A 21564-nucleotide genomic window follows, 5' to 3' on the forward strand; every position below is an offset into this window, starting at 1 on the left:
ATTTGATGAGTTTCAAGGCCTTCCTTATGCCTTTCATATTTATATTCTAAAGTTTGAGTCGATTCGGTAAACCTGGTTTAAGGGAAAGTTTCACGAACGAGAATTCTTTGGCGCCACTATCACATCACCTTAAACCGCTGGAATAGAATGACATTTCCAGATTAACAATGTATAATGGAGAAAAATGCCTCCTACAAAAATCATATAAAATGACATAAGGAACAACTTTCGTTATAAACATATCTCGATACCACGCACTGTTACATCGGAAACCCGGTTTAATCAGGAGGATATGGGCAATGTCTTTCGACATTGCGTTGTATTGCGTTAACGTGACGTACAGTGATAGTAACATTACCTCTCGAATTATCATCGGTTATTTTCAGGTCTAAATAGTGGAATTTTAATACGGCAAGCACTATGTACTTGCAATACGAGGCATTGTCTTAGGTGAGGTCTTTTTCTATGAAAACACATAGACCATTCTTAAATTCGATTCAGGAAAATTTATGCAGGGCAAATGACATCTCGTGTAGTTAACGCTTTAGTGATAATAATTATAGTTATCACTCGTGGCGGTTATCAATGCACTCTTGCGAGTATGTGATCATTCGACACGTGGATACATGCCATTCTGCAGAATATTATGTCAAGCTGTATCTGCGGGGTCAGAATTGCGTCGGCGCTCTCTTGGCAAATTTATATATACATGCGCATTTGTTACGTACGAGCGAAGCTCGTGCGCTCATTTTTCCCATGCAAATGCGCGAATGTATGTATGTACAACGCGATATGCAGAAAAAAGAAGAGAGAATCGACGAAGGAGTCACTTTGGGACTTTGCCTCCATCGATCCGAGATCGAAAAGCGTCTCGATCGTCATCGAGACTATTTTATGGACTCTTTATGTCGATAACTTCAAACTAGACTGCTGATAATGCGTTTTGTCGACAGGAATGCTATCAGTGGTTCTAAGTTTAAGTCACTATTAATTAGGAATATATCTCTAGCATTTTATTATTTTTTTTTCTTCACACCGTTAGCCGTATTGTTAACTTTCATTCTAATATGTATAATAAAGGGAGACGAATCTCTATATAGAATATCTTAAGGTGATGAGAAAGTGGCGGCAAAAAGGTCTCGTTTATGAAACTTTTTGTCTCCATTAATACGAGGAGATCGAAAAGCGCTTCGATCGTCATCGAGACTATTTTATGAACTCTTTACGTCGATAACTTCAGGCTAGACTGCTGATAATGCCTTTCGTCGACAGGAATGCTATCAGTGGTTCTGAGTTTAAGTCACTATTAATTAGGACTATATCTCTAGCATTTTATAATTTTTATTTTCTTCACACCGTAAGCCGTATTGTTAACTTGTATTCTAATATGTATAATAAAGGGAGACGAATCTCTATATAGAATATCTTAAGGTGATGAGAAAGTAGCGTCGAAGAGGCTTCGTTTATAAAACTTTTTTCCCAACTCGGTTTACCGAATAGTTTGAAACGTTACAACGTGAATAGGGAGACTGTAAGGAGGGTCCTGAAACTCATGAAATTTCAATTCTTTTTAGAGATTATCAACCGCAGAAGTGCTCACATTCTCGAATGAACGTAATATGTATTTAATTTCGCATGAAATAACCATTCCAATATATGTGCTTTGCCTCACTTCCATTATTTTAACAGGCAAAACAACCAAGTAATGATTTAACGCTCTAAACGGTAATCCATTTTACCAGGGAGATTAAATTTGACTAAAAAGAATGTGTTTACTTGAAACATGGATAAAGGAAAATAATTTCACAAGTAATTTTACTCGACGAACCACAAGATAGCGTCGTTATCAGTTACATGAAATATATCAGGAATCTCGGTAGAGTTCTGCGCCAAATACATTTAAACAGCGTGCGCGAACGGCACCGAATACTTAGCGCCAAAGTTCGGCACATCATTTAGATTACAAGAAAATGTTATATCATTATTCAATTATTATTTTACAAATTAAGAAATGGTCCCTTGACCCAGACCACACGTCTCACGTAGTAACATTAATTGGCAGAATTTTACTAAATCGTAATCCATATAGCGGTTAAAACCATCGGGCTGGGCTTTTTGTAAAAACAGCCGGATTTATGCCAACTCTGCCCAGATAGAAATTCATGATCATCACATTATGCGGGACATCGATTTACAAACAATTTGCAGACTATTTACTGCATGAAATGTCTGTAATATATGTACGCATATTATACAATAGATTTGAAAAAAAATTTGCGGCAAATTTGTGATGCTATGGCTCAAATATGAGCTACGACACGCTGCAATTGTTTACCGGCAATATTATTTATCCGTGAGAAAAATTTAGCTATACACATATGCGTACAAACGTTGAGACATTGCATGTACTTAACTTTATTTCATATTTAAGGGTTTTTGGCTCGTCGTTGTGTACCGTAGATCCAAATGACGATTCACAAGCAACATCCTCGTGACTCATTTCATGATCTTTTATGAGGCAAATTTGATGCAAATTTTGCATCTACCTGGGTGACGAGCATTCTTCCAAAATGCAGATAAACGAGAAGAATGGACATCGCCAGAATTAGTCCTTTCGCTTCTAGTCACGCGGTGAGTGACGCAGAGACCAGACTTTTCACCATCAATCTGTTTCAGAAGCATTCGAAAGACGAGGGGATGCGACGACGCGCGTGCTCGGAGAACGCCATTCATCCCGAAATAGCGGCTCTCTTCGATCTCGAAGTAGGACCAAAGCGCAGCCAAAAGTGCCCCATTTGGTGGCGAAGAGCGTCTCATGGACGGTTCCACCAACTTCGGTTAAATCATTGGTTACCTAACCATTAGTTACACTTCCCTAACCATAGGTTAAAGTTAACGTCTAATGCCCGATTTTTTTCACCTTCAGTTAAATCATTGGTTACCTAACCATTAGTTATACTTACCTCACCATAGGTAAAAGTTAACGTCCAATGCCCGATTTTTCACCTTCAGTTAAATCATTGGTTACCTAACCATTAGTCATACTTACCTAAACATAGGTTAAAGTTAACGTCCAATGCCCGATTTTTTCACCTTCAGTTAAATCATTGGTTACCTAACTATTAGTTATACTTACCTAAACATAGGTTAAAGTTAACGTCCAATGCCCGATTTTTTCACCTTCAGTTAAATCATTGGTTACCTAACTATTAGTTATACTTACCTAAACATAGGTTAAAGTTAACGTCCAATGCCCGATTTTCTTACCTTCGGTTAAATAATTGGTAACCTAACCATTAGTTACACTTACTTAACCATAGGTTAAAGTTAACGTTTAATACCCGATTTTTTTACCTTCGGTTACATCATTGGTTACCTAACCATTAGTTACACTTACCTAATCATAGGTTAAAGTTAAATTTTTTCACCTACGGATAAGTTCCCGATAAAGTTATCAGGAAGATATCTTTCAATTTGGTTCTTTTCATTTCCAGTTAAGAGTTATCCGCCGGTTATAAATTTAACCGGTAGTTTGGGTAACAAACATCTATTACAGCGCTCTCGACGGGAACACTTGGAAATGTTTTGTGTAACCTACAGGTCAGAAGCGGGTATAACCTAACAAATTGGTTGTGCGTAAAATTACCAAATGTGTTGGATTCCAGTGTTGAAGCGATAAAATTGCTTTTATTTTCAACTACTTTACTAGCAAGTTGTAAGATTGGCCAAAACAGTTAACTAACCTCCAGATAGGAAACCTTAAAGTTCAGTGAAAAAGAACCAAACCTGTACTTATTTGGCAGATATCTTTATCCAGAGGATAGCAATCCAGGGAGACGAAAAAATCGGGCATAAGCTAATCACGGGTTAAAAAAGTAAATGTTCCCTGACATTGATTTGGAGCGCGATTAACTAATCATATACCCCATTCGAAGTTGAATTGTGGGTGAATGCGTTCACGTTGATTGGCTAAAACTCCGATCGACTAGAAAGTAAGATAGATGCGCCCTTATCGAGACAGGAAGTCCCCCTAGCTTCGTGCAAGATCTTATTTGACATATGGGAGCCTCAAGAAGTAAAGTAAAACAGTTCCATGGTTTAGAATTAATATAAAATATATCCAAGCGTACTTCGATCATTAAGAAATTGTAAATAAAATCAAAAACGTCTTCATCCGTTTCATCACAAAAAGATGTTAATATATCCTCAATATGTGCAGTTTTTAGTGCGATTAACTGAGGCTAGAGGATGGAATTTGGCTGGTTAAGGTGATGTTAAAGTGGCGTCAATGAAGTACCGTTTATGAAACTTTTCTACGAACTGGGTGTACCGAATCGTCTCAAACTTAACAATGTGACTACGGAGGCTATAAAGGAGGTCCTGAAACCCATGAAATTTCAATTTTAAGACAATTTCTTTATAACAATTTTCAACAATTTCAATAACAAACATTTCCCGAGCGTCAGGTCCTACCGTAGGGTCACCTTATTCATGTGGTGAAATTTCAAACAAATTAATACCCCCAATTCGGAGAAAGCCTTTATGAACGATTGACTCCTAAGACGCCACTTTTACTTCCCTTAATTTAAACGGCCGTTAGTGGAAATTAACCTGCCATTAATATGTGGGAACGGGCAACTCGTAACCGAGGATTAGCTTTTCGACCGAGGTTGGTGGAACTGGGCGTCAAGGTTTGCGAAAAGAGTAACCACTGGGCAAACGGGACGCACCGACTAACGGGACACGTCACGTGGAACGTGCGTTGCTTCTTTGTCTTCGACTTTGGCTACTCCTTTGAATCACGTGACTGGAGTGATCCATCCGGGAATTCTGGCAACGTAGCGCGATCCATAGGCGTAGCCGAGAGGTCTTTCCTCAGAGATTTATTGAGAATAGATCGTTGCTCTTGCACTTCGCATAGTGTGGGGAATTTAATAATAGCTCCCTGATAGTTTTGTGGCGGTCATAGCATATATATATGCATATATATATATATATATGTGCATATATATACACAGGGTGTTTCCTAAACATGCGGCAAAAATTCAAGGGGTGAGTCCATTTGTATTTCTTCTGTCTCGTAAAAGACAGAAAGACGATTTATCGATTCATTGACCGCATCATGGTTACGCAATATCCCCTCTGGATATTATTATCGGAATTATTGATTAATTTTGTATCGAAGGGAAGGTCTTGCCGTCGCCTCTTCGTTACTCCGTGATTGCAGTGCTTTCTATTTTGTGTAATCAAATTACCATACAATTGGCGACAATTATTTATAGGGGCCCCATGATTTATCGATTGGTCGGATCGCATTTGGCGACTTTCAAGTACTTTTCTATCCCTCGTAGCCGAATCTTTCTAGTCTACCAGCTACGAATATGACATATGAATATGTTGTTATGCGATAACGATCTATATTCAACCTTCGCAGATTAAGGGGATGTGAAAGTGGCATCCGAAAGCTCAATTGTTCATAAAACTTTTATACGAATTGGGTGTCTCAAATCGTTTCATACTTTAAAACGTGAATATGGAGACCCTAAGGTAGGCCCTGAAACTCGCGAAATTTTATTTTTTATAAACTGCTTTTAAAATACCTATAAACAAATTTGAAAAGAATTGAAATTTCTTGAGTCTCAGGATCTTCCTTATAGTCTCCCTATTCACGTTGTAAAGTTTCAAACTATTCGATAAACCGAGTTGGGAGAAAAGATTTATAAACAAAACCTCTTCGACGCCACTTTTGCATCACCTTAAGGAAACAATTATTGAATGCCAAGATTCAAATTTATATGCCATGTAGCAGGTTTTCACGCCATCTTGTATTTCTTTTTGTAGACCACAAATAAAAATAAGAAATATCGATTCGCGTTAACATTTTGTCTTACTAGTTTTCAATTTTTTTTGTCAAAAAATGGTTCCTTCGGTCTAGATATTTCTGCGCTATTTTAAAGAATTTAAGAGTTATTTAAATTTCTGGAAAAAAATACAAATGAGAGAAGAAATTACCGAAATATATGTTCCGTCAAATGGGTAAACGCTTATCGAGGCAACAAGTTGCGTGTAATGAACAGCACTATTTTCTTTTTAATTACTAACAGGATCATTAGGGATTATCAGGTGAAAGTCAAACACCCTCAATATCGACTTTTGGAATTACTGATAAGACGGGTTCCAATACTTGGTGTCACTGTATAAACAATTACTAATGTTCAAAGTGTGGTTGTACCTTCCGCATTCGGCTCAAAGATAACGAGCAAGTACCCACAGAGATTCCGTAAATAATTAAGATTTTTCATCGTAACGACTTACTACCTACACATTTGTTTATCGATGAAGGAATAAAAAGACAATGTACAATTTTACCTTTCATTAACAATTGTCGACGTTAATTCACATAACGTAAACTTTATAACGTGTAGAGAAACCATAAATTGTAATCCGAATATTTATTCACTCATAATATTCCCTATTAAAATCGTCCGTTTTGATAAAATATAATAACAGTATAGTAACGGGAAATTATTGTAAATATTCGATTCAATTACTTCAATTATTACAACCTTGATTATCTTATAGTGAGCAAATCCAGGTGTGCCATCATTGAAACAAATATTTACTTTCCATTAATATAACATTATTTCACATGATTATTTGAAAAGTCTTGTTTTGCAATAGTTTCGGGTTACGTCAATCTACAGCAATAATGTCTTTTCGTTAAATATGGTTTTTAACTCGATCAAAATTTCAGAAAGAATTCACCTTTGATCCAAGAAGTAACTAATGTTTTCCTAAGTGCAGCTTAGCGGAGAGTAAGTATTAAGAAAATTAATTAACAGTAATTGTACCGCGCGTAAGAAGAAGGTTAAAAAGCGGCGGGGAATTGTTTACGCGGTTACTTGCAAACCGCGCTACTTTTAACAAGGTCTGCAAATAAGAATTTCCGAGCCGGTTAATTCGCGCCATTCCCCGCCGCGAATTTATGACCTCGTGAAATTGTTCATGCTCGTTTTCTCGTCGCAATTAGCTTGCGAAAGCTCGTTTATTGGCCTGCTGTACAAAAAAAAAAAAAACTGGAACCAACGTTCAATTTATACAACTATGCACCCAATTGACAGTGACAATTGCCACGCGAACCAGTTGGCCAGTTTGCAGTCGATAGTGAACATGCATTTTTACCACGCTAAAAGAGTTCAAAACTAACTTTTTATCAGTGCGATTTTATTGTCTGCTCGTCTTCTCACTATCTGTCAAACAGCATAAAAAATCATTAAAGGTGATATGAAAGAGTCATTCTATACATATAAAACGTCAAAATATTTATAAAGCTTTGCACCGATTCGTTGAAAACGTCGGCATATAAATATAGAGGCTCTAAGGAAGAACGTGGTGCGCGTGAAATTTCATATTTGATAAACAATTTTTTTTATTTATCCCAGACTAGAACGAATAATACATATTTCTTTTTGAAAAATGAAATTTCGTGAACACCGCGTTCTTATTTAGGGCTTTCATAATCACGTGCTGAAGGTTCAAATGATTCGGTGCACCCAGTTTGGAGAAAAGCTTTGTAAATATTCTGACTTTTTTATATATATAATTGACCCTTTCGTATCGCCTTAAACAACTTACCTTTTCATTTTGTGATCTAACAACCGGATTGTTTTCCTAACAAGGGTTGGATCCTGCCTTACCGCTTATTACAGCGGATATAATGATTAACGCAAAAGACGGGGAGCATGTACAAATCNCGGAATGTTTAAATTTTACAATGTTAAATTTACTATTGAATTTTTCATATTATAAATTTGCAGCATTAGAATATTGTAAGGTGATATGAAAGGGTCGTTCTATATATATATATTAAATTAGTATACATATTGGTATTAAAGGACGACAATACTTACTTATTAGTTATGACTCCATCCTTTAAATTAGTTCCATCTTGAGGAAGGAACGTGTCCAACTCCGTGGGTCCAGTGTTACTGTCGTTCACCTTGAAATAAACAAAATAATTTTGCAACGGAACCACATTTAACAGAAAACGGTAACAATCTTTCATGTGTGCACACTACATAATTATATAATTAATAGACAGTTCCGATGAACTTTACTCACCATTTTCCTTCACCTTTGATCGCACTTCAAGGTTCGTCACCTAGAAAATAAGCATTTATTATTAAGTGAACGGTAATTTATAAATCGTACATCCTATAAATATTTTATAAATCGTATCCTCAAAAGAACTCTATTCGTTTAATGAAAAATAGAGTCGTTTAATTATTCCGAAATTAGAATAAAATAGAATAATCGTCACGATACGAAGTACAATGTGCGCGGACTAATTGGGGTATCTATTATTTATATATTAAGTTAAAGGAAAACTGTCAATGGACTCAATTGGACATAGTGCACCGTAACGCCGATCTTCGTAAAGGTTATTCATTAATTTTATTGGAAAGGGATTTTTGTTTTGTGCCCCTTTTTTCTGTAGTCCATTACACCGTAAGCTCGTTTATAAAAAATGTGGTATCCCGCATTCTGGGATGTCAAGTCGTGTCATAAACTTCACGGAAACATAAAAGAATATACGACAAGGAATCTAAAAAGTATACATTATTCATTTATTCAATCGTTTATTAATAAAATGTTTAACAGACGATAGGGGATGTTTCATTTACGTTGATGCTCCGTTTGACCGTGTCAAAACCGGCGGAATATTAATTTCGACTTTAATTATGCAACAGCATCATGACAATTGCAAGATAGTCGACAAATGTCTAATTATATCTGAAGTGTCAAACTTCACCGTATTCTTCGAACTTTGCCCATTTCTTCACGATATCTATCTCTTTTCAGTTCTTGTCTCGCCAGACAAGGAAACTCATTGGCATGCCAATGATAAGGATCACCAAGATTCGATCTGCTGTCTGAAAATGGCTTTTTCTTATGTATAACTAGTAGATTATGCGTAACTTCGATTACATCCGTTCGCCGTTATCGGGCATATCATGAGACGATAATAAAGGAACACCAGACGTTAAAATGACATGCCCTTCTAATTTGTTATTGATTTTACAAATCGGTGAAAGCTTAGATACATTTCTAAAATTAATACCCTTTTTCTTTTATCGAGGATCCTTGGATATTACATAAAAATCCACGGTAAAAATTACCGCGTTAAATTCGACACGAATATTTAAATACCTCAAATGGAATTAAATTAACATCAGCTATACACTTCGGAATGTTTAAATTTTACAATGTTAAATTTACTATTGAATTTTTCATATTATAAATTTGCAGCATTAGAATATTGTAAGGTGATATGAAAGGGTTATATTATATACATATAACGTCAAAAGTATTTTAAAAATATTTAAAATGAAAATCCACACGTTTTGCTCCCATAATGAAATAGCGAAACGAAAATATTATAAACATTTGCCGGGGTTTTTTAATACCAAATGAAGTGTCCGATAATAATCGTGAAGTAAAAAATGTATTTTTATTACATGTTCGTAGATTAAAAAATATTAATTCCATATATGTTTATAAATTATTAAAACTAAATATGCTATTGAGATTTTCAACGAATATTTCAGATATCTTCGAATGAAATCTACAAGAAATCTTAAAAAATCTGTCGCTTGAGATATCTAACAAAGATTACAAACAAATATTTAGAAATTATTCTATGCTACTAGGGGAGTTTCTTGATATTCCTTTTTCTTAAATTTACGTTACGTGGAATGTTTATTGGCAATATGAGATATCAAGAATATTTACCAGTCGTACTTTTATTGTCATACCATTTAATTTATTTACCATTTCCGATGATTTATTTAATGATTTCCTGCCGAAATAATTGAAAATGCACCTCAAACGTCTGTAATAATTATTTCCTTATGCGAGGAATGTTTGTTTAGTTCTCAATTTTTTTTCCTCACCTAGAGATAGACGACACGAAGTAACCGAAACACATTTTTGCAATTAAAGTATCACCGAGGTGGGCCAGGAATTTTTTGAAATTTTGAAATTTGGGGAGGAGAGACTTATACTCCTGCGGCAGAAACTTTGGCTCGACTAACCCAAGAGAGCCAGTCGAAGTCAAATACATTCGAAAATAAAAAAAAAATGTTTACTAGTAATATTACGGATTCTTATGATGATAGTCTTGAGAAATAGAAATGTAGTTTCGGGAACGCGATTGGTAGATCGAAATCCCTGTTTATCCCACTCTATAACTAGGAAAGGACGGCAATGCTTACTTATTAGTATTAAGTAAGCATACCAATAGTGTACTTATTGGTATTAAGGTGATATGAAAGTGTCATATATACATATCAAAATGTCAAAATATTTGTAAAACTTCTCCAAATTGGGCGTACCGAATTATTTGAAACTTTATCACGAGATTATGGAGGCCCTATGAAAGAACGCGATGCTTGTGAAATTTCATTATTCGGAAAAAAAATTTGTATTTGTCTCGGATGAGAACCAAACAAGACATATCTTTTTTTTTTCGAAAAATGAAATTTCACGAGCATCGCGTTCTTCCTTAGGGCCTGCATAATCATGTGTTAAAGTTTCAGATAATTTGGTGCACCCAGTTTGGAGAAAATTTGCATAAATATTTTCACACATATATATATAAGGTGATATGAAAGGGTCGTTCTATATATCAATATNTATATATAAAACGTCAAAATATTTATAAACGTTAAATTACTCCAAACTGGATGCACCGAATCATTTAAAACATCAATTCGTGATTATGGTAATCTTAAGGAAGAACACGATGCTCATGAAATTTCATTTTTCACAAAAAAAAATATGTGATCTTGGTTCTAGCCTAGGCTAAATAAAAAAACCTTTTTTTTTTTTTGAAAAATGAAATTTCACGAGCATCAAGTTCTTCTTTAGCCTTCGTCATCACGTGCTGAAGTTTCAAATGATTCGGTGCATTCAGTTTGGAGAAGTTTTATAAATATGTTGACGATTTGATATATAGAATGATCATTTCATATCACATTAAGGTGTTATGAAAAGGTGATCCTCAATATTAATAAAACTTTTCTCCAAATTCGACGCACCGAATCATTTCACACCTCCGTACGTGATTATAAAGGCCCTAAGGAAGACGGCCATGCTCGTAAAATTTAATTTTTCACAAAAAAAAATGTGATCTTGGTTCTAGTCTAGCATGAATAACAATTTTAATTTTTTAAATGAAATTTCACGAGCATCACGTTCTTCCTTAGTCTTCGTCATCACGTGCTGAAGTTTCAAATGATTCGTGCACCCAGTTTGGAGAAGTTTTATAAATATTTTGACGATTTGATATATAGAATGACCCTTTCATAATACCTTAAGGTGATATAAAAGGGTGATTCTCAATATTTATAAAACTTTTCTAGTCTAGGATAAATAACAATATTTCTTTATTGAATGAAATTTCATGAGCATCACGTTCTTCCTTAGTCTTCATCATCACGTGCTGAAGTTTCAAATGATTCAGTGCCCCCAGTGTGGAGAAAACTTTTATAAATATTTTCACATTTTGATATGTCGAATGACCCTTTTATATCGCCTTAAGTGATGCTGCAGCAAGGCAGCCTGCATTTCATAAGTTTTATTTGCTTGCGAGATACACAATTTGTATACTCTGCCGATTTACAGACGGACAAGTCTCCGTTGGCCTCGTCGACGAGTGGTCCTCAGCGAGACTCTTGAGTTCGAAAAGAATTCTGCTTTTTTTCCCGCTAGAGGGCAAACCCTGTTGTTTACTATTATGTGTATAATTTAACAATATCCACTATTGCACTGCGCGATCCAAATACGAGAGCCAGCAAACCGATGATGCAGATGATGACATTTTTTACGGCCACCCAATTTCCGGGCCCGAAGCCGATCTCCCAATATGTGACAGTCTCGATGAAGACGGGGATCAGCAAACCCAAAATTGAAAAGCAAAACGCTCCAATCAGACTGATGAACGGACTTATCGTCGGCACGGCTACTGCTAGCAGAACTGAAACATATAAAATTAAACATGTTAACATTTAAACATTTAAACGTTCTCCCCTTAATTGTCTTATTGATGTAATCAGATGGTAAATTGTAAATCGTTAGAGGCGAAATGTACATCGAGGCGTGAGATTAAATTCAAAAATAAAATTTATAAGAGTGTTTAATGGACTAATAAACGGGTATCATTGTTCAGGAGAAGTATGTCACGCGAAAGGAATATAAAATTAATTATATATCGAGTTAACGATTATTCTTTCGTTGAATTGTTGGAGGAATCTAGTTACACCTTCCCCTATGTATTTTTCGCTATCTCTGTGGAGGAAATTCAGGATACTTAAATTTAGGATGAACGTAATCCTTAGAATGTCCTGATTAAGATAAACTCTTGATACAGAGGTTTCGAAGCATTTATTAGTTAGGTAATGCGCTCGTTTAACCGTTTATGAAACCTTTCCTCGAACTGAGCATACCGACGCGTTTCAAACTTGACCAGTTATAAATAAATTATCTTAAAATTGAAATTTCATGGGCGGCGTCAGGACCTTCCTTATAGCCTCCATGGTCACGTTGTAAATATTGAAACGATTCGATACACCCAGTTCATAGAAAAGTTTCATAAACGAGACCTCCGTGTAGCCTCTTTCACATCAGCTTAAGATGATATGAAAGGCGCTGATAAATTTAGTAGAGGTCGATGAATTAAAATTTATCTATACCCTTTTTAGTGGTAACGTCATTTTGAATACTCAAAGTGGTAACATCAGCTGGCGCGTCACGTTATCGACATTTATATTCATTTTGAAATCTTTTACAGTCTACGATGAAAATTATACGAACTAAAACGTTCTATATGCCATTTCAGTAAAGTAATGATGAAGAGATCGATGTAAAACTGTCGAAATCCCGTAAATTTATTATTCTAACGTCTATTTAGAACCAACGTCGCCATCTGTGACGTTTAGCTGCAACGTTGCCATCTGTAACGTTTAGCTGCAACTAGATTTTTTCTCTAAAAACACGTGTTAGCTCCGAGACAAGTCAGCATTCTCTTGCAATCGTTGGTGAAAGTATTTTCCATACTTTCCCATTTGACTTTGTAATATTCCATTTCTACGATATTCTAAATTGTTCGAGCTAGGTCCAGGAACTCTTCATTTTCGATTCTGAGCCTCCAAGAAGCGTAAAACATCGAAAACGTGCACGGACCACGCCATGTTGCTTCTAGTACATGATAAATAAATTAATTTTTTATGAAAAATGATATTTAATGAGTTTCAAAACCTACTTTAGGGCCTCACGTGGTAGAGTTTGAAAGGAATCGGTACACTTCATTCGGAAAATACTTTCACTAACGATTTGACTTCTCTGAGATATATATAGGCTAACTCTTTCACATCAGCTTAATTCGCATTACATACTTTATATAGAAATAAATAAGCAAAAAATGATGTTACTACTTTGAGGATCTTTAGATTAAATTTTTGGGAGGGAATATTCATTGCAAACTAAATGTTTACCTGCACCAGTTACCAGAATAGTCCGAAGGACATAATTGGCTAACAAAGGTCTCTTCTGGAAATGATCTTTAATACCGCTCCATGCAATGTCAAGGCACACGTAAAATTGCAAACCAAATGTGCAATAGACAGCCAAAGCTATCAGGATCTTTACCACTTGTGCGGGTCTAAAACATCGAAAGAGCATAAATTAACGAATGCCTATAAGTATCTCCAATTATGTGACTTGGAATTGAAAAATTAGTTTTACATTTCCTCCGTTGGCAAGCTCAGGGTAATGCTGTCCAAAGTGTTGTCTTGGTACTTAACGTATCCCAGGAATCCAAGAAGAATGTAGATCAATGTAACTCCAGACATTCCCTTGTTCAGGACACCGCAGATTCCGACGAAATGCTGCGGAGTTTTCATATTGTTTTCCAGCGGCATTACCACTCCTGAGGAAGATACAATTTACGTTAATATCCCTCGAGTACCAAATAGGATTATTTATCCTCGATTCCTGTTTCAAATAGAAAACCAATGTTTATCTCTTAAGGTGAAGTGAAACCCTCCTCAAATCAGTCGATTTGAATAAGACACCTTTTTTTAACAGTACTGGACCGAACTGTCCGAAACTTTGTCACATGACTCGTGATCACCTAAGAATTGTCCTGACACTGAAAATTTCAATTTTCGAAGAAACCTTTTTTTTGACTTAGTCCACACCAGAACCAAAACGACGCCGAGCTCTCATATTTCGATCGAGACACAATTATTCAAGGCTTTGGTATGAAAAACAAAAGTGTCAGGACAATTGTACAACGATTTAGAACACTCTAGATATCGAGAAACTCGCATTTGAACGGGATAAAGGCAAAAAAAGTGTCTTATACACTTCTATGCTAAAACGAAGGTAACACGAGGTCTCGGAGAGAAAATTTAGTTGCCATTAAAATCACAGATGGCGCAGGATGGCACTGTACAGTGAATTAGGGCATCTCAAACCATGAATCCAAGGGATTTCTGGAGTTTTACTTAGATTTCTTTACAATTATTGTACGAAAACGACATACGGAGTATGCCATTTAGTACAATACCCAGTATAATTCGAAAAACCTGTCGATATAAATACGAACGTTGGTAACATAGGTATTCAGAAGAATCCTTTTACCGCCATCAATCAAATTCCTCGACGTGTTTCACTTCACCTTAATCTATGCGGTTAAATCTGTTTGATGCATGGTCATTGGACTCTATTTCTTTACCTATAGCCTCCATGGCAAATATCGTAATGCTGAAGAACTGCGGAAATTCGCTAATTGGTGCAATAAGAGGCACCGAGTTCAAAGGTGGCATGTCCCAGACAAGGTAGTAAAACGTTATTCCTAGACCTGAGGCCATAAATATGTTAGCCACCATGGACACTGGCGCGAGATACTTCAAATTAGGTATCCAGCTCAACAATATCATAGGTGCCAAAAGACAAGCGATAACGTGTCTCTCGTTGGCCTCGAATCCTCGATAGTGATTAAAGATTTGTCGGAAATTCTCCGCGACGATTACGGCGTACACGCTGCAGGTGCCGAAGTACGTTGCAAAAAGGCTTATCTGTATTAAATACCTGAAAAGAGAAAGAAATGCAGGATTTATTATTGATTTTATGAAACGGTATCTTTTGTAATATCACATTATATTAGGAGAATATCATTGAGGGGGTTCGAAACCTCAATTTTAAATGATGGAATCGAGCTTGCGAGCATCTCAATTTCTCATTATTTTTTAGAGCTGATATATAAAAGTACAGTGGGACTTCTATAACGCTAAAAATTGCACTGCTGATCTCATATAAACCAATTAAAAGATTGCGGAAGAAAAACTCATTCGTGGCGTGAATACATTTGCATTCATTTTGTGCGATAAGGAGGTTCTGTTTAAAGTGCATATTATGGAACAGTTATTTCTGCAGAATTAGTTGTACGTCGAAAAGACATTTATTTTGATTAGGACATTGCCAATTGAAAGACGGACAAATTCGGAAGTTGAAGGAAGTTCGATCGTCGAAGAAGGTGGACCAGCACCCAAAATGCGATATCGGTAAAACTTAATTTCAAGCAATTCTGACGGTGATTAGTTTTTAGTTTTACATGTCCTTTAAGTTATTTCGTGGATGGAGTGAAAATAAAAATTGTACGTTTGTTCTTATAAAATAAAATAATAGGCACGGTATCTTCTCTTATATTAAATATAGACTACTTATTCAGTTCTAACTTTTGGTTCTCGACATTTCTAATGTGACATATATCTTTAGCGTTATGGAAGGTTCCACTTGATTTAAAACATTAATAAATGTTCGTCTGAACCAGAGGACCCATTACAAAAGTGTTAAACAAAATTCCATACAGAAATAATTTTTCTTATTTCTATATACCCTCTGAAGAATTCATATAACACGATAATTTGTTATATACTTTAGTCAGCAAACTGTCCCTTCAATATAAATATTTACTCATCGATATTACAGACAACTGATCGTTCTGTCCTTGGAAAATAATGAAAAATTCATATTACCGGTAATTAGGCATTCATGAACCAGCTTATAACTTGGCCAAGGGTTGATAGAATATACACAATGAAAATGAATTATTTATATTATGAAAGTGCATTGTTTATATAATGAAAGTACATTACCTAAAGGGCTTTGCTAAAGACCTTCCCCACGATGGACCCGTCGTAAAGGCCACTTCCGCTACGTCGGCAAAACTCATTTCCGTTCTCCGAGCTTTATAATATAAGACGTGGGCGCATTTAACCTGAAAAGGAAGTAATACAAAGTATTAATTACCGATCCCCGGGCGAGTGAACGATAAAAGAATACTAATCAATTATCTTAAAAGCCATTTATCATTTAATCGCTAATATCTTAAATCGCCAATTTAATTCCAAAGGAATTCGATAAGCTTTCGCAATCTTTCTTAATAATAATTTATATAGATATTCGTAATAAAGGATTACACTTGTAAATACTCACTAGAATGTATGCACAATGTGTGCAAACAAAAGCAACGAGTATCGTTGCAAAAACCCCGACAAGCAGACCTGCACTCTTAAAAGCGACCGGCATGGCTAAAATCCCAGTACCGAGAGAAGCTTTTAACAAATGCGTTAAAGTGTCACAATCCCTGGAAAATCACAAAGAGAAAGAATTACTTTTCGATCTGCGGTAAAAGAGAAAAATGATATATATAACAAAAAAAAATAAAACGAGTAAAGTTCACTCTCAATATACCGGCGATCCAGTACGAAGAACCAAAGTAAATTAAAGTCTGCATTTTGATTAGCAATTGATTAAAAAAAATAAATACATAAAAGTAAAATAATGTAAACAAATTTGCGATGGCCATTGTCTTATATTACGAATCTTATCAAGGTGATATGAAAGAGTCAGCATATATACATATATCTGAGAAGTCAAATCGTTGGGGAAAGTATTCTCAGAATTGGGTGTACCGATTCGTTTCAAACTTTACCACGTGAATATGGAGGCTCTAAAATAGGTCCTAAAACTCATGAAATTTCATTTTTCATGCAAAATTTATTTATTTAGACTAGAAGCAACATGGCGTGGTCCGTGCACGTTTTCGATGTTTTACGCTTCTTGGAGGCTTAAAATCGAAAATAAAGAGTTTTAGGATCTAGCTCGAACAATTTAAAATACCGTAGAAACTGAATATTACAGAGTCAGACGAGAAAATATGGAAAATACTTTCACCAACGACTGCAAGAGAATGCTGGCTCGTCTCGGGGCTAACACGTGTTTTTAGAGCAACCATTTAGTTGCAGCTAAACGCCACAGATGGCGGCGTTGGTCCTAAACAGTCATTAGAATAATGAATTCACGGGATTTCGGCAGTTGTACGTCGATCTTTTTATCATTATTTTACTAAAACGGTATACAAAACGTTGCATTTCGTATAATTGTCAACGTAGACTGTGAAAGACTTAAAGATGAATATAAATGTCGATAACGTGACGCGCCAGCTGATGTTACCACTTTGAGTATTCCAAATGACGTTACCCCCGAAAAGGGTATAAATGAATTATAATTTATCGACCTCGATTAAATTTCTCAGCGTCTTTCATATCATCTTAAGTAGTACACAGTACAGGGGCACTGAAAAGTTGGAAAATCGCGATCGCAAATAGCAATTGCAATATAGAGATGCACGTACAGAGTGCGCTTGCAAGGTTTCTTCAATCAATTGCAGTACACTTATGTGGATTTAAAAACAGATGGAATTTATTTTAAAGAAGCGATTTATTTTACTCTTGTCTAGTGAATTTGACAAATGGAAATCGATATCGCGATTGCAACTAAACGTTACGTGCAGAATTCGAATGTATGAACGATTTAATCCGTCATCGATATTCAAGCCCCTGTTCCATTTTGGCTGATATTTCGTTACTTCGGATCGCGCGAACAGGATTATCGGTATCTCGAGAGATTTACTTGTGATAAGTAACCATACGTTGTCGCATTTTCAACTTTGCGCTCCGTAAAAGGGTCAAAGCTCTTTCCATCTGCTTGGCCATTTTCGACGTCCTTCGGGGCGATCTTACATCTGAAACAAAGTAAGGAAAGTTGTAAAATATTTCTACAATTTATTAAGGTGTTATGGAGGTGTCATATATATATATATATATATATATGCTTAAACGTCAAAAATGTTTATAAAACTTTTCTCCAAATTGGACACATCGAATCGTTTGAAACTTCATCACGAGATTATGGAGATCCTAAGGAAGAACGCGATGTTTGTGAAATTTCATTTGTCCGAAAAAAAAATTTGTATTTATCTCGAATATGAACTAAAAAAGAAATTTTTTTCGAAAAATGAAATTTCACGGGCATCGCGTTTTTTCTTAGGGCCTCCATAGTCACGTGTTAAAGTTTCAGATAATTCGGTGCACGCAGTTTGGAGAAAAGTTTTATAAACATTTTCACATTTTTATATATATATAGATGTCTAGAAATATTTTTTTAAATTCTATCAAGAGTATCGGTGAGATGGGAATTAAATCTAGTCGGTCGACGGAATTTATTCAAGTTGAATGAAAAGAGGTAAATGCAAGTGAGTCACAGATGGCGAATTAACAATAAAACGAGGAGAATTAGCAAACAATGAGGTAGCTCTCTTGCAACGGTCTTTAGTTGTTGAATAAGCAATGCCAGCAAAGAGGTCATTCCTCTGCGGATAGTATATACCGTCTGTTGTCTCAACGAAAGAGACGTAATTAAATCATCCTTACTTAACAAGTTCATTGTACAGTAATTCGCAATCGCAATTTATATCGCAAAAACCGTCTCTTAGCCTCGCTCTAGATCCATATCTCCCGGAGATGTAAAAAAGGAAAGTATCTGAGATCAACAATTCGATATGTCTCGATGACTAGCGACTTATCGTATCGGGCAATTACCAGGTAATTGAGATTACATGTCCGGTAATAATAGTCTATCTCGATGTGAACTTATTTCTGCTCCGATGAAACATCCTTTTTCTCTCATTATCCGCTCCACTAACTTTGTCCGGATATTTTTTATAAATTTATGTTACCATGGAATTTTTATTGACAATATCTTAGAAGGATTGAGTCTAATAGATTTCGTAATTTCAATGTAAAAGTAACGATTTTTTGCTTTCTGTTTAATACCTGATTTTTCCTACAGGTCCAATTCACGCAGAAGAAATAATTTATCTGTAAATCTTGATTCTATATTATTTATATGGTGTGGACTGACGTTGAATTTCGTAAAGGGAATATTTTTTTCTACTTAGTTTACCTTCTAGTTCTAGCAAAGAATATCCGTATTATATGGTTTTCTATCCCGTTAAGAGGAAAGCATTATAGGTTTATTTAATTCTTTAACAAAATATGTGTAGTAAACTGCTTTAAATTGTATTTTTGAAATATAAGTATGGAAACTTGTAATCTGAATAAATTGTGCACTTTATAAGCCCAGGAGATTAACATTTTTAATTCCATTCTATTCGTCTTCTTACCAGGATAATAACGACGCGTTTTGCTAATTATCGACGTTACGACCCTGGTAGCACAAAATATTTGTCCTACATTTTCAATATATTTAACGAATATCGTACATTTTGTAAACATTTAGCAGACATTTGAAATATTTGCAAAATGTTTACTTTAGAATATTATCTTTATAATATTTTTATAATATTAGCTCCATGTGTTTTCATAATATTTTTCTAACAGATATACAAAACATTTCGTTTCGTTTTATATAATAATAATTTATATAGATATTCGTAATAAAGGATTACACTTGTAAATACTCACTAGAATGTATGCACAATGTGTGCAAACAAAAGCAACGAGTATCGTTGCAAAAACCCCGACAAGCAGACCTGCACTCTTAAAAGCGACCGGCATGGCTAAAATCCCAGTACCGAGAGAAGCTTTTAACAAATGCGTTAAAGTGTCACAATCCCTGGAAAATCACAAAGAGAAAGAATTACTTTTCGATCTGCGGTAAAAGAGAAAAATGATATATATAACAAAAAAAAATAAAACGAGTAAAGTTCACTCTCAATATACCGGCGATCCAGTACGAAGAACCAAAGTAAATTAAAGTCTGCATTTTGATTAGCAATTGATTAAAAAAAATAAATACATAAAAGTAAAATAATGTAAACAAATTTGCGATGGCCATTGTCTTATATTACGAATCTTATCAAGGTGATATGAAAGAGTCAGCATATATACATATATCTGAGAAGTCAAATCGTTGGGGAAAGTATTCTCAGAATTGGGTGTACCGATTCGTTTCAAACTTTACCACGTGAATATGGAGGCTCTAAAATAGGTCCTAAAACTCATGAAATTTCATTTTTCATGCAAAATTTATTTATTTAGACTAGAAGCAACATGGCGTGGTCCGTGCACGTTTTCGATGTTTTACGCTTCTTGGAGGCTTAAAATCGAAAATAAAGAGTTTTAGGATCTAGCTCGAACAATTTAAAATACCGTAGAAACTGAATATTACAGAGTCAGACGAGAAAATATGGAAAATACTTTCACCAACGACTGCAAGAGAATGCTGGCTCGTCTCGGGGCTAACACGTGTTTTTAGAGCAACCATTTAGTTGCAGCTAAACGCCACAGATGGCGGCGTTGGTCCTAAACAGTCATTAGAATAATGAATTCACGGGATTTCGGCAGTTGTACGTCGATCTTTTTATCATTATTTTACTAAAACGGTATACAAAACGTTGCATTTCGTATAATTGTCAACGTAGACTGTGAAAGACTTAAAGATGAATATAAATGTCGATAACGTGACGCGCCAGCTGATGTTACCACTTTGAGTATTCCAAATGACGTTACCCCCGAAAAGGGTATAAATGAATTATAATTTATCGACCTCGATTAAATTTCTCAGCGTCTTTCATATCATCTTAAGTAGTACACAGTACAGGGGCACTGAAAAGTTGGAAAATCGCGATCGCAAATAGCAATTGCAATATAGAGATGCACGTACAGAGTGCGCTTGCAAGGTTTCTTCAATCAATTGCAGTACACTTATGTGGATTTAAAAACAGATGGAATTTATTTTAAAGAAGCGATTTATTTTACTCTTGTCTAGTGAATTTGACAAATGGAAATCGATATCGCGATTGCAACTAAACGTTACGTGCAGAATTCGAATGTATGAACGATTTAATCCGTCATCGATATTCAAGCCCCTGTTCCATTTTGGCTGATATTTCGTTACTTCGGATCGCGCGAACAGGATTATCGGTATCTCGAGAGATTTACTTGTGATAAGTAACCATACGTTGTCGCATTTTCAACTTTGCGCTCCGTAAAAGGGTCAAAGCTCTTTCCATCTGCTTGGCCATTTTCGACGTCCTTCGGGGCGATCTTACATCTGAAACAAAGTAAGGAAAGTTGTAAAATATTTCTACAATTTATTAAGGTGTTATGGAGGTGTCATATATATATATATATA

The 21564-nt window shown here is 35.4% G+C and overlaps 2 protein-coding genes across 2 annotated transcripts; both read right to left on the reverse strand.

The window, feature by feature from the left end:
- Positions 1 to 11764: 11764 nt before the first annotated feature.
- LOC105702734 (proton-coupled amino acid transporter-like protein pathetic) lies at positions 11765 to 18151 on the reverse strand (the record flags this gene model as incomplete). The annotated part of the gene is given in 7 exon segments (XM_023433596.1): positions 11765 to 12037; positions 13554 to 13720; positions 13804 to 13987; positions 14798 to 15153; positions 16221 to 16342; positions 16561 to 16711; positions 18059 to 18151. Coding segments are annotated over 7 exon segments (1315 nt in total), but the record flags the coding sequence as incomplete, so codon positions are not given.
- Positions 18152 to 19847: 1696 nt separating this feature from the next.
- On the reverse strand, positions 19848 to 21483 carry LOC111674187 (proton-coupled amino acid transporter-like protein pathetic; the record flags this gene model as incomplete). The annotated part of the gene is made up of 2 exons (XM_023433597.1): positions 19848 to 20043; positions 21391 to 21483. Coding segments are annotated over 2 exons (289 nt in total), but the record flags the coding sequence as incomplete, so codon positions are not given.
- Positions 21484 to 21564: the final 81 nt, after the last annotated feature.

This window comes from Orussus abietinus, unplaced genomic scaffold (genome assembly GCF_000612105.2).
Source record: "Orussus abietinus isolate OABI.00-Male unplaced genomic scaffold, Oabi_2.0 scaffold879, whole genome shotgun sequence".
NCBI lineage: Eukaryota > Metazoa > Arthropoda > Insecta > Hymenoptera > Orussidae > Orussus > Orussus abietinus.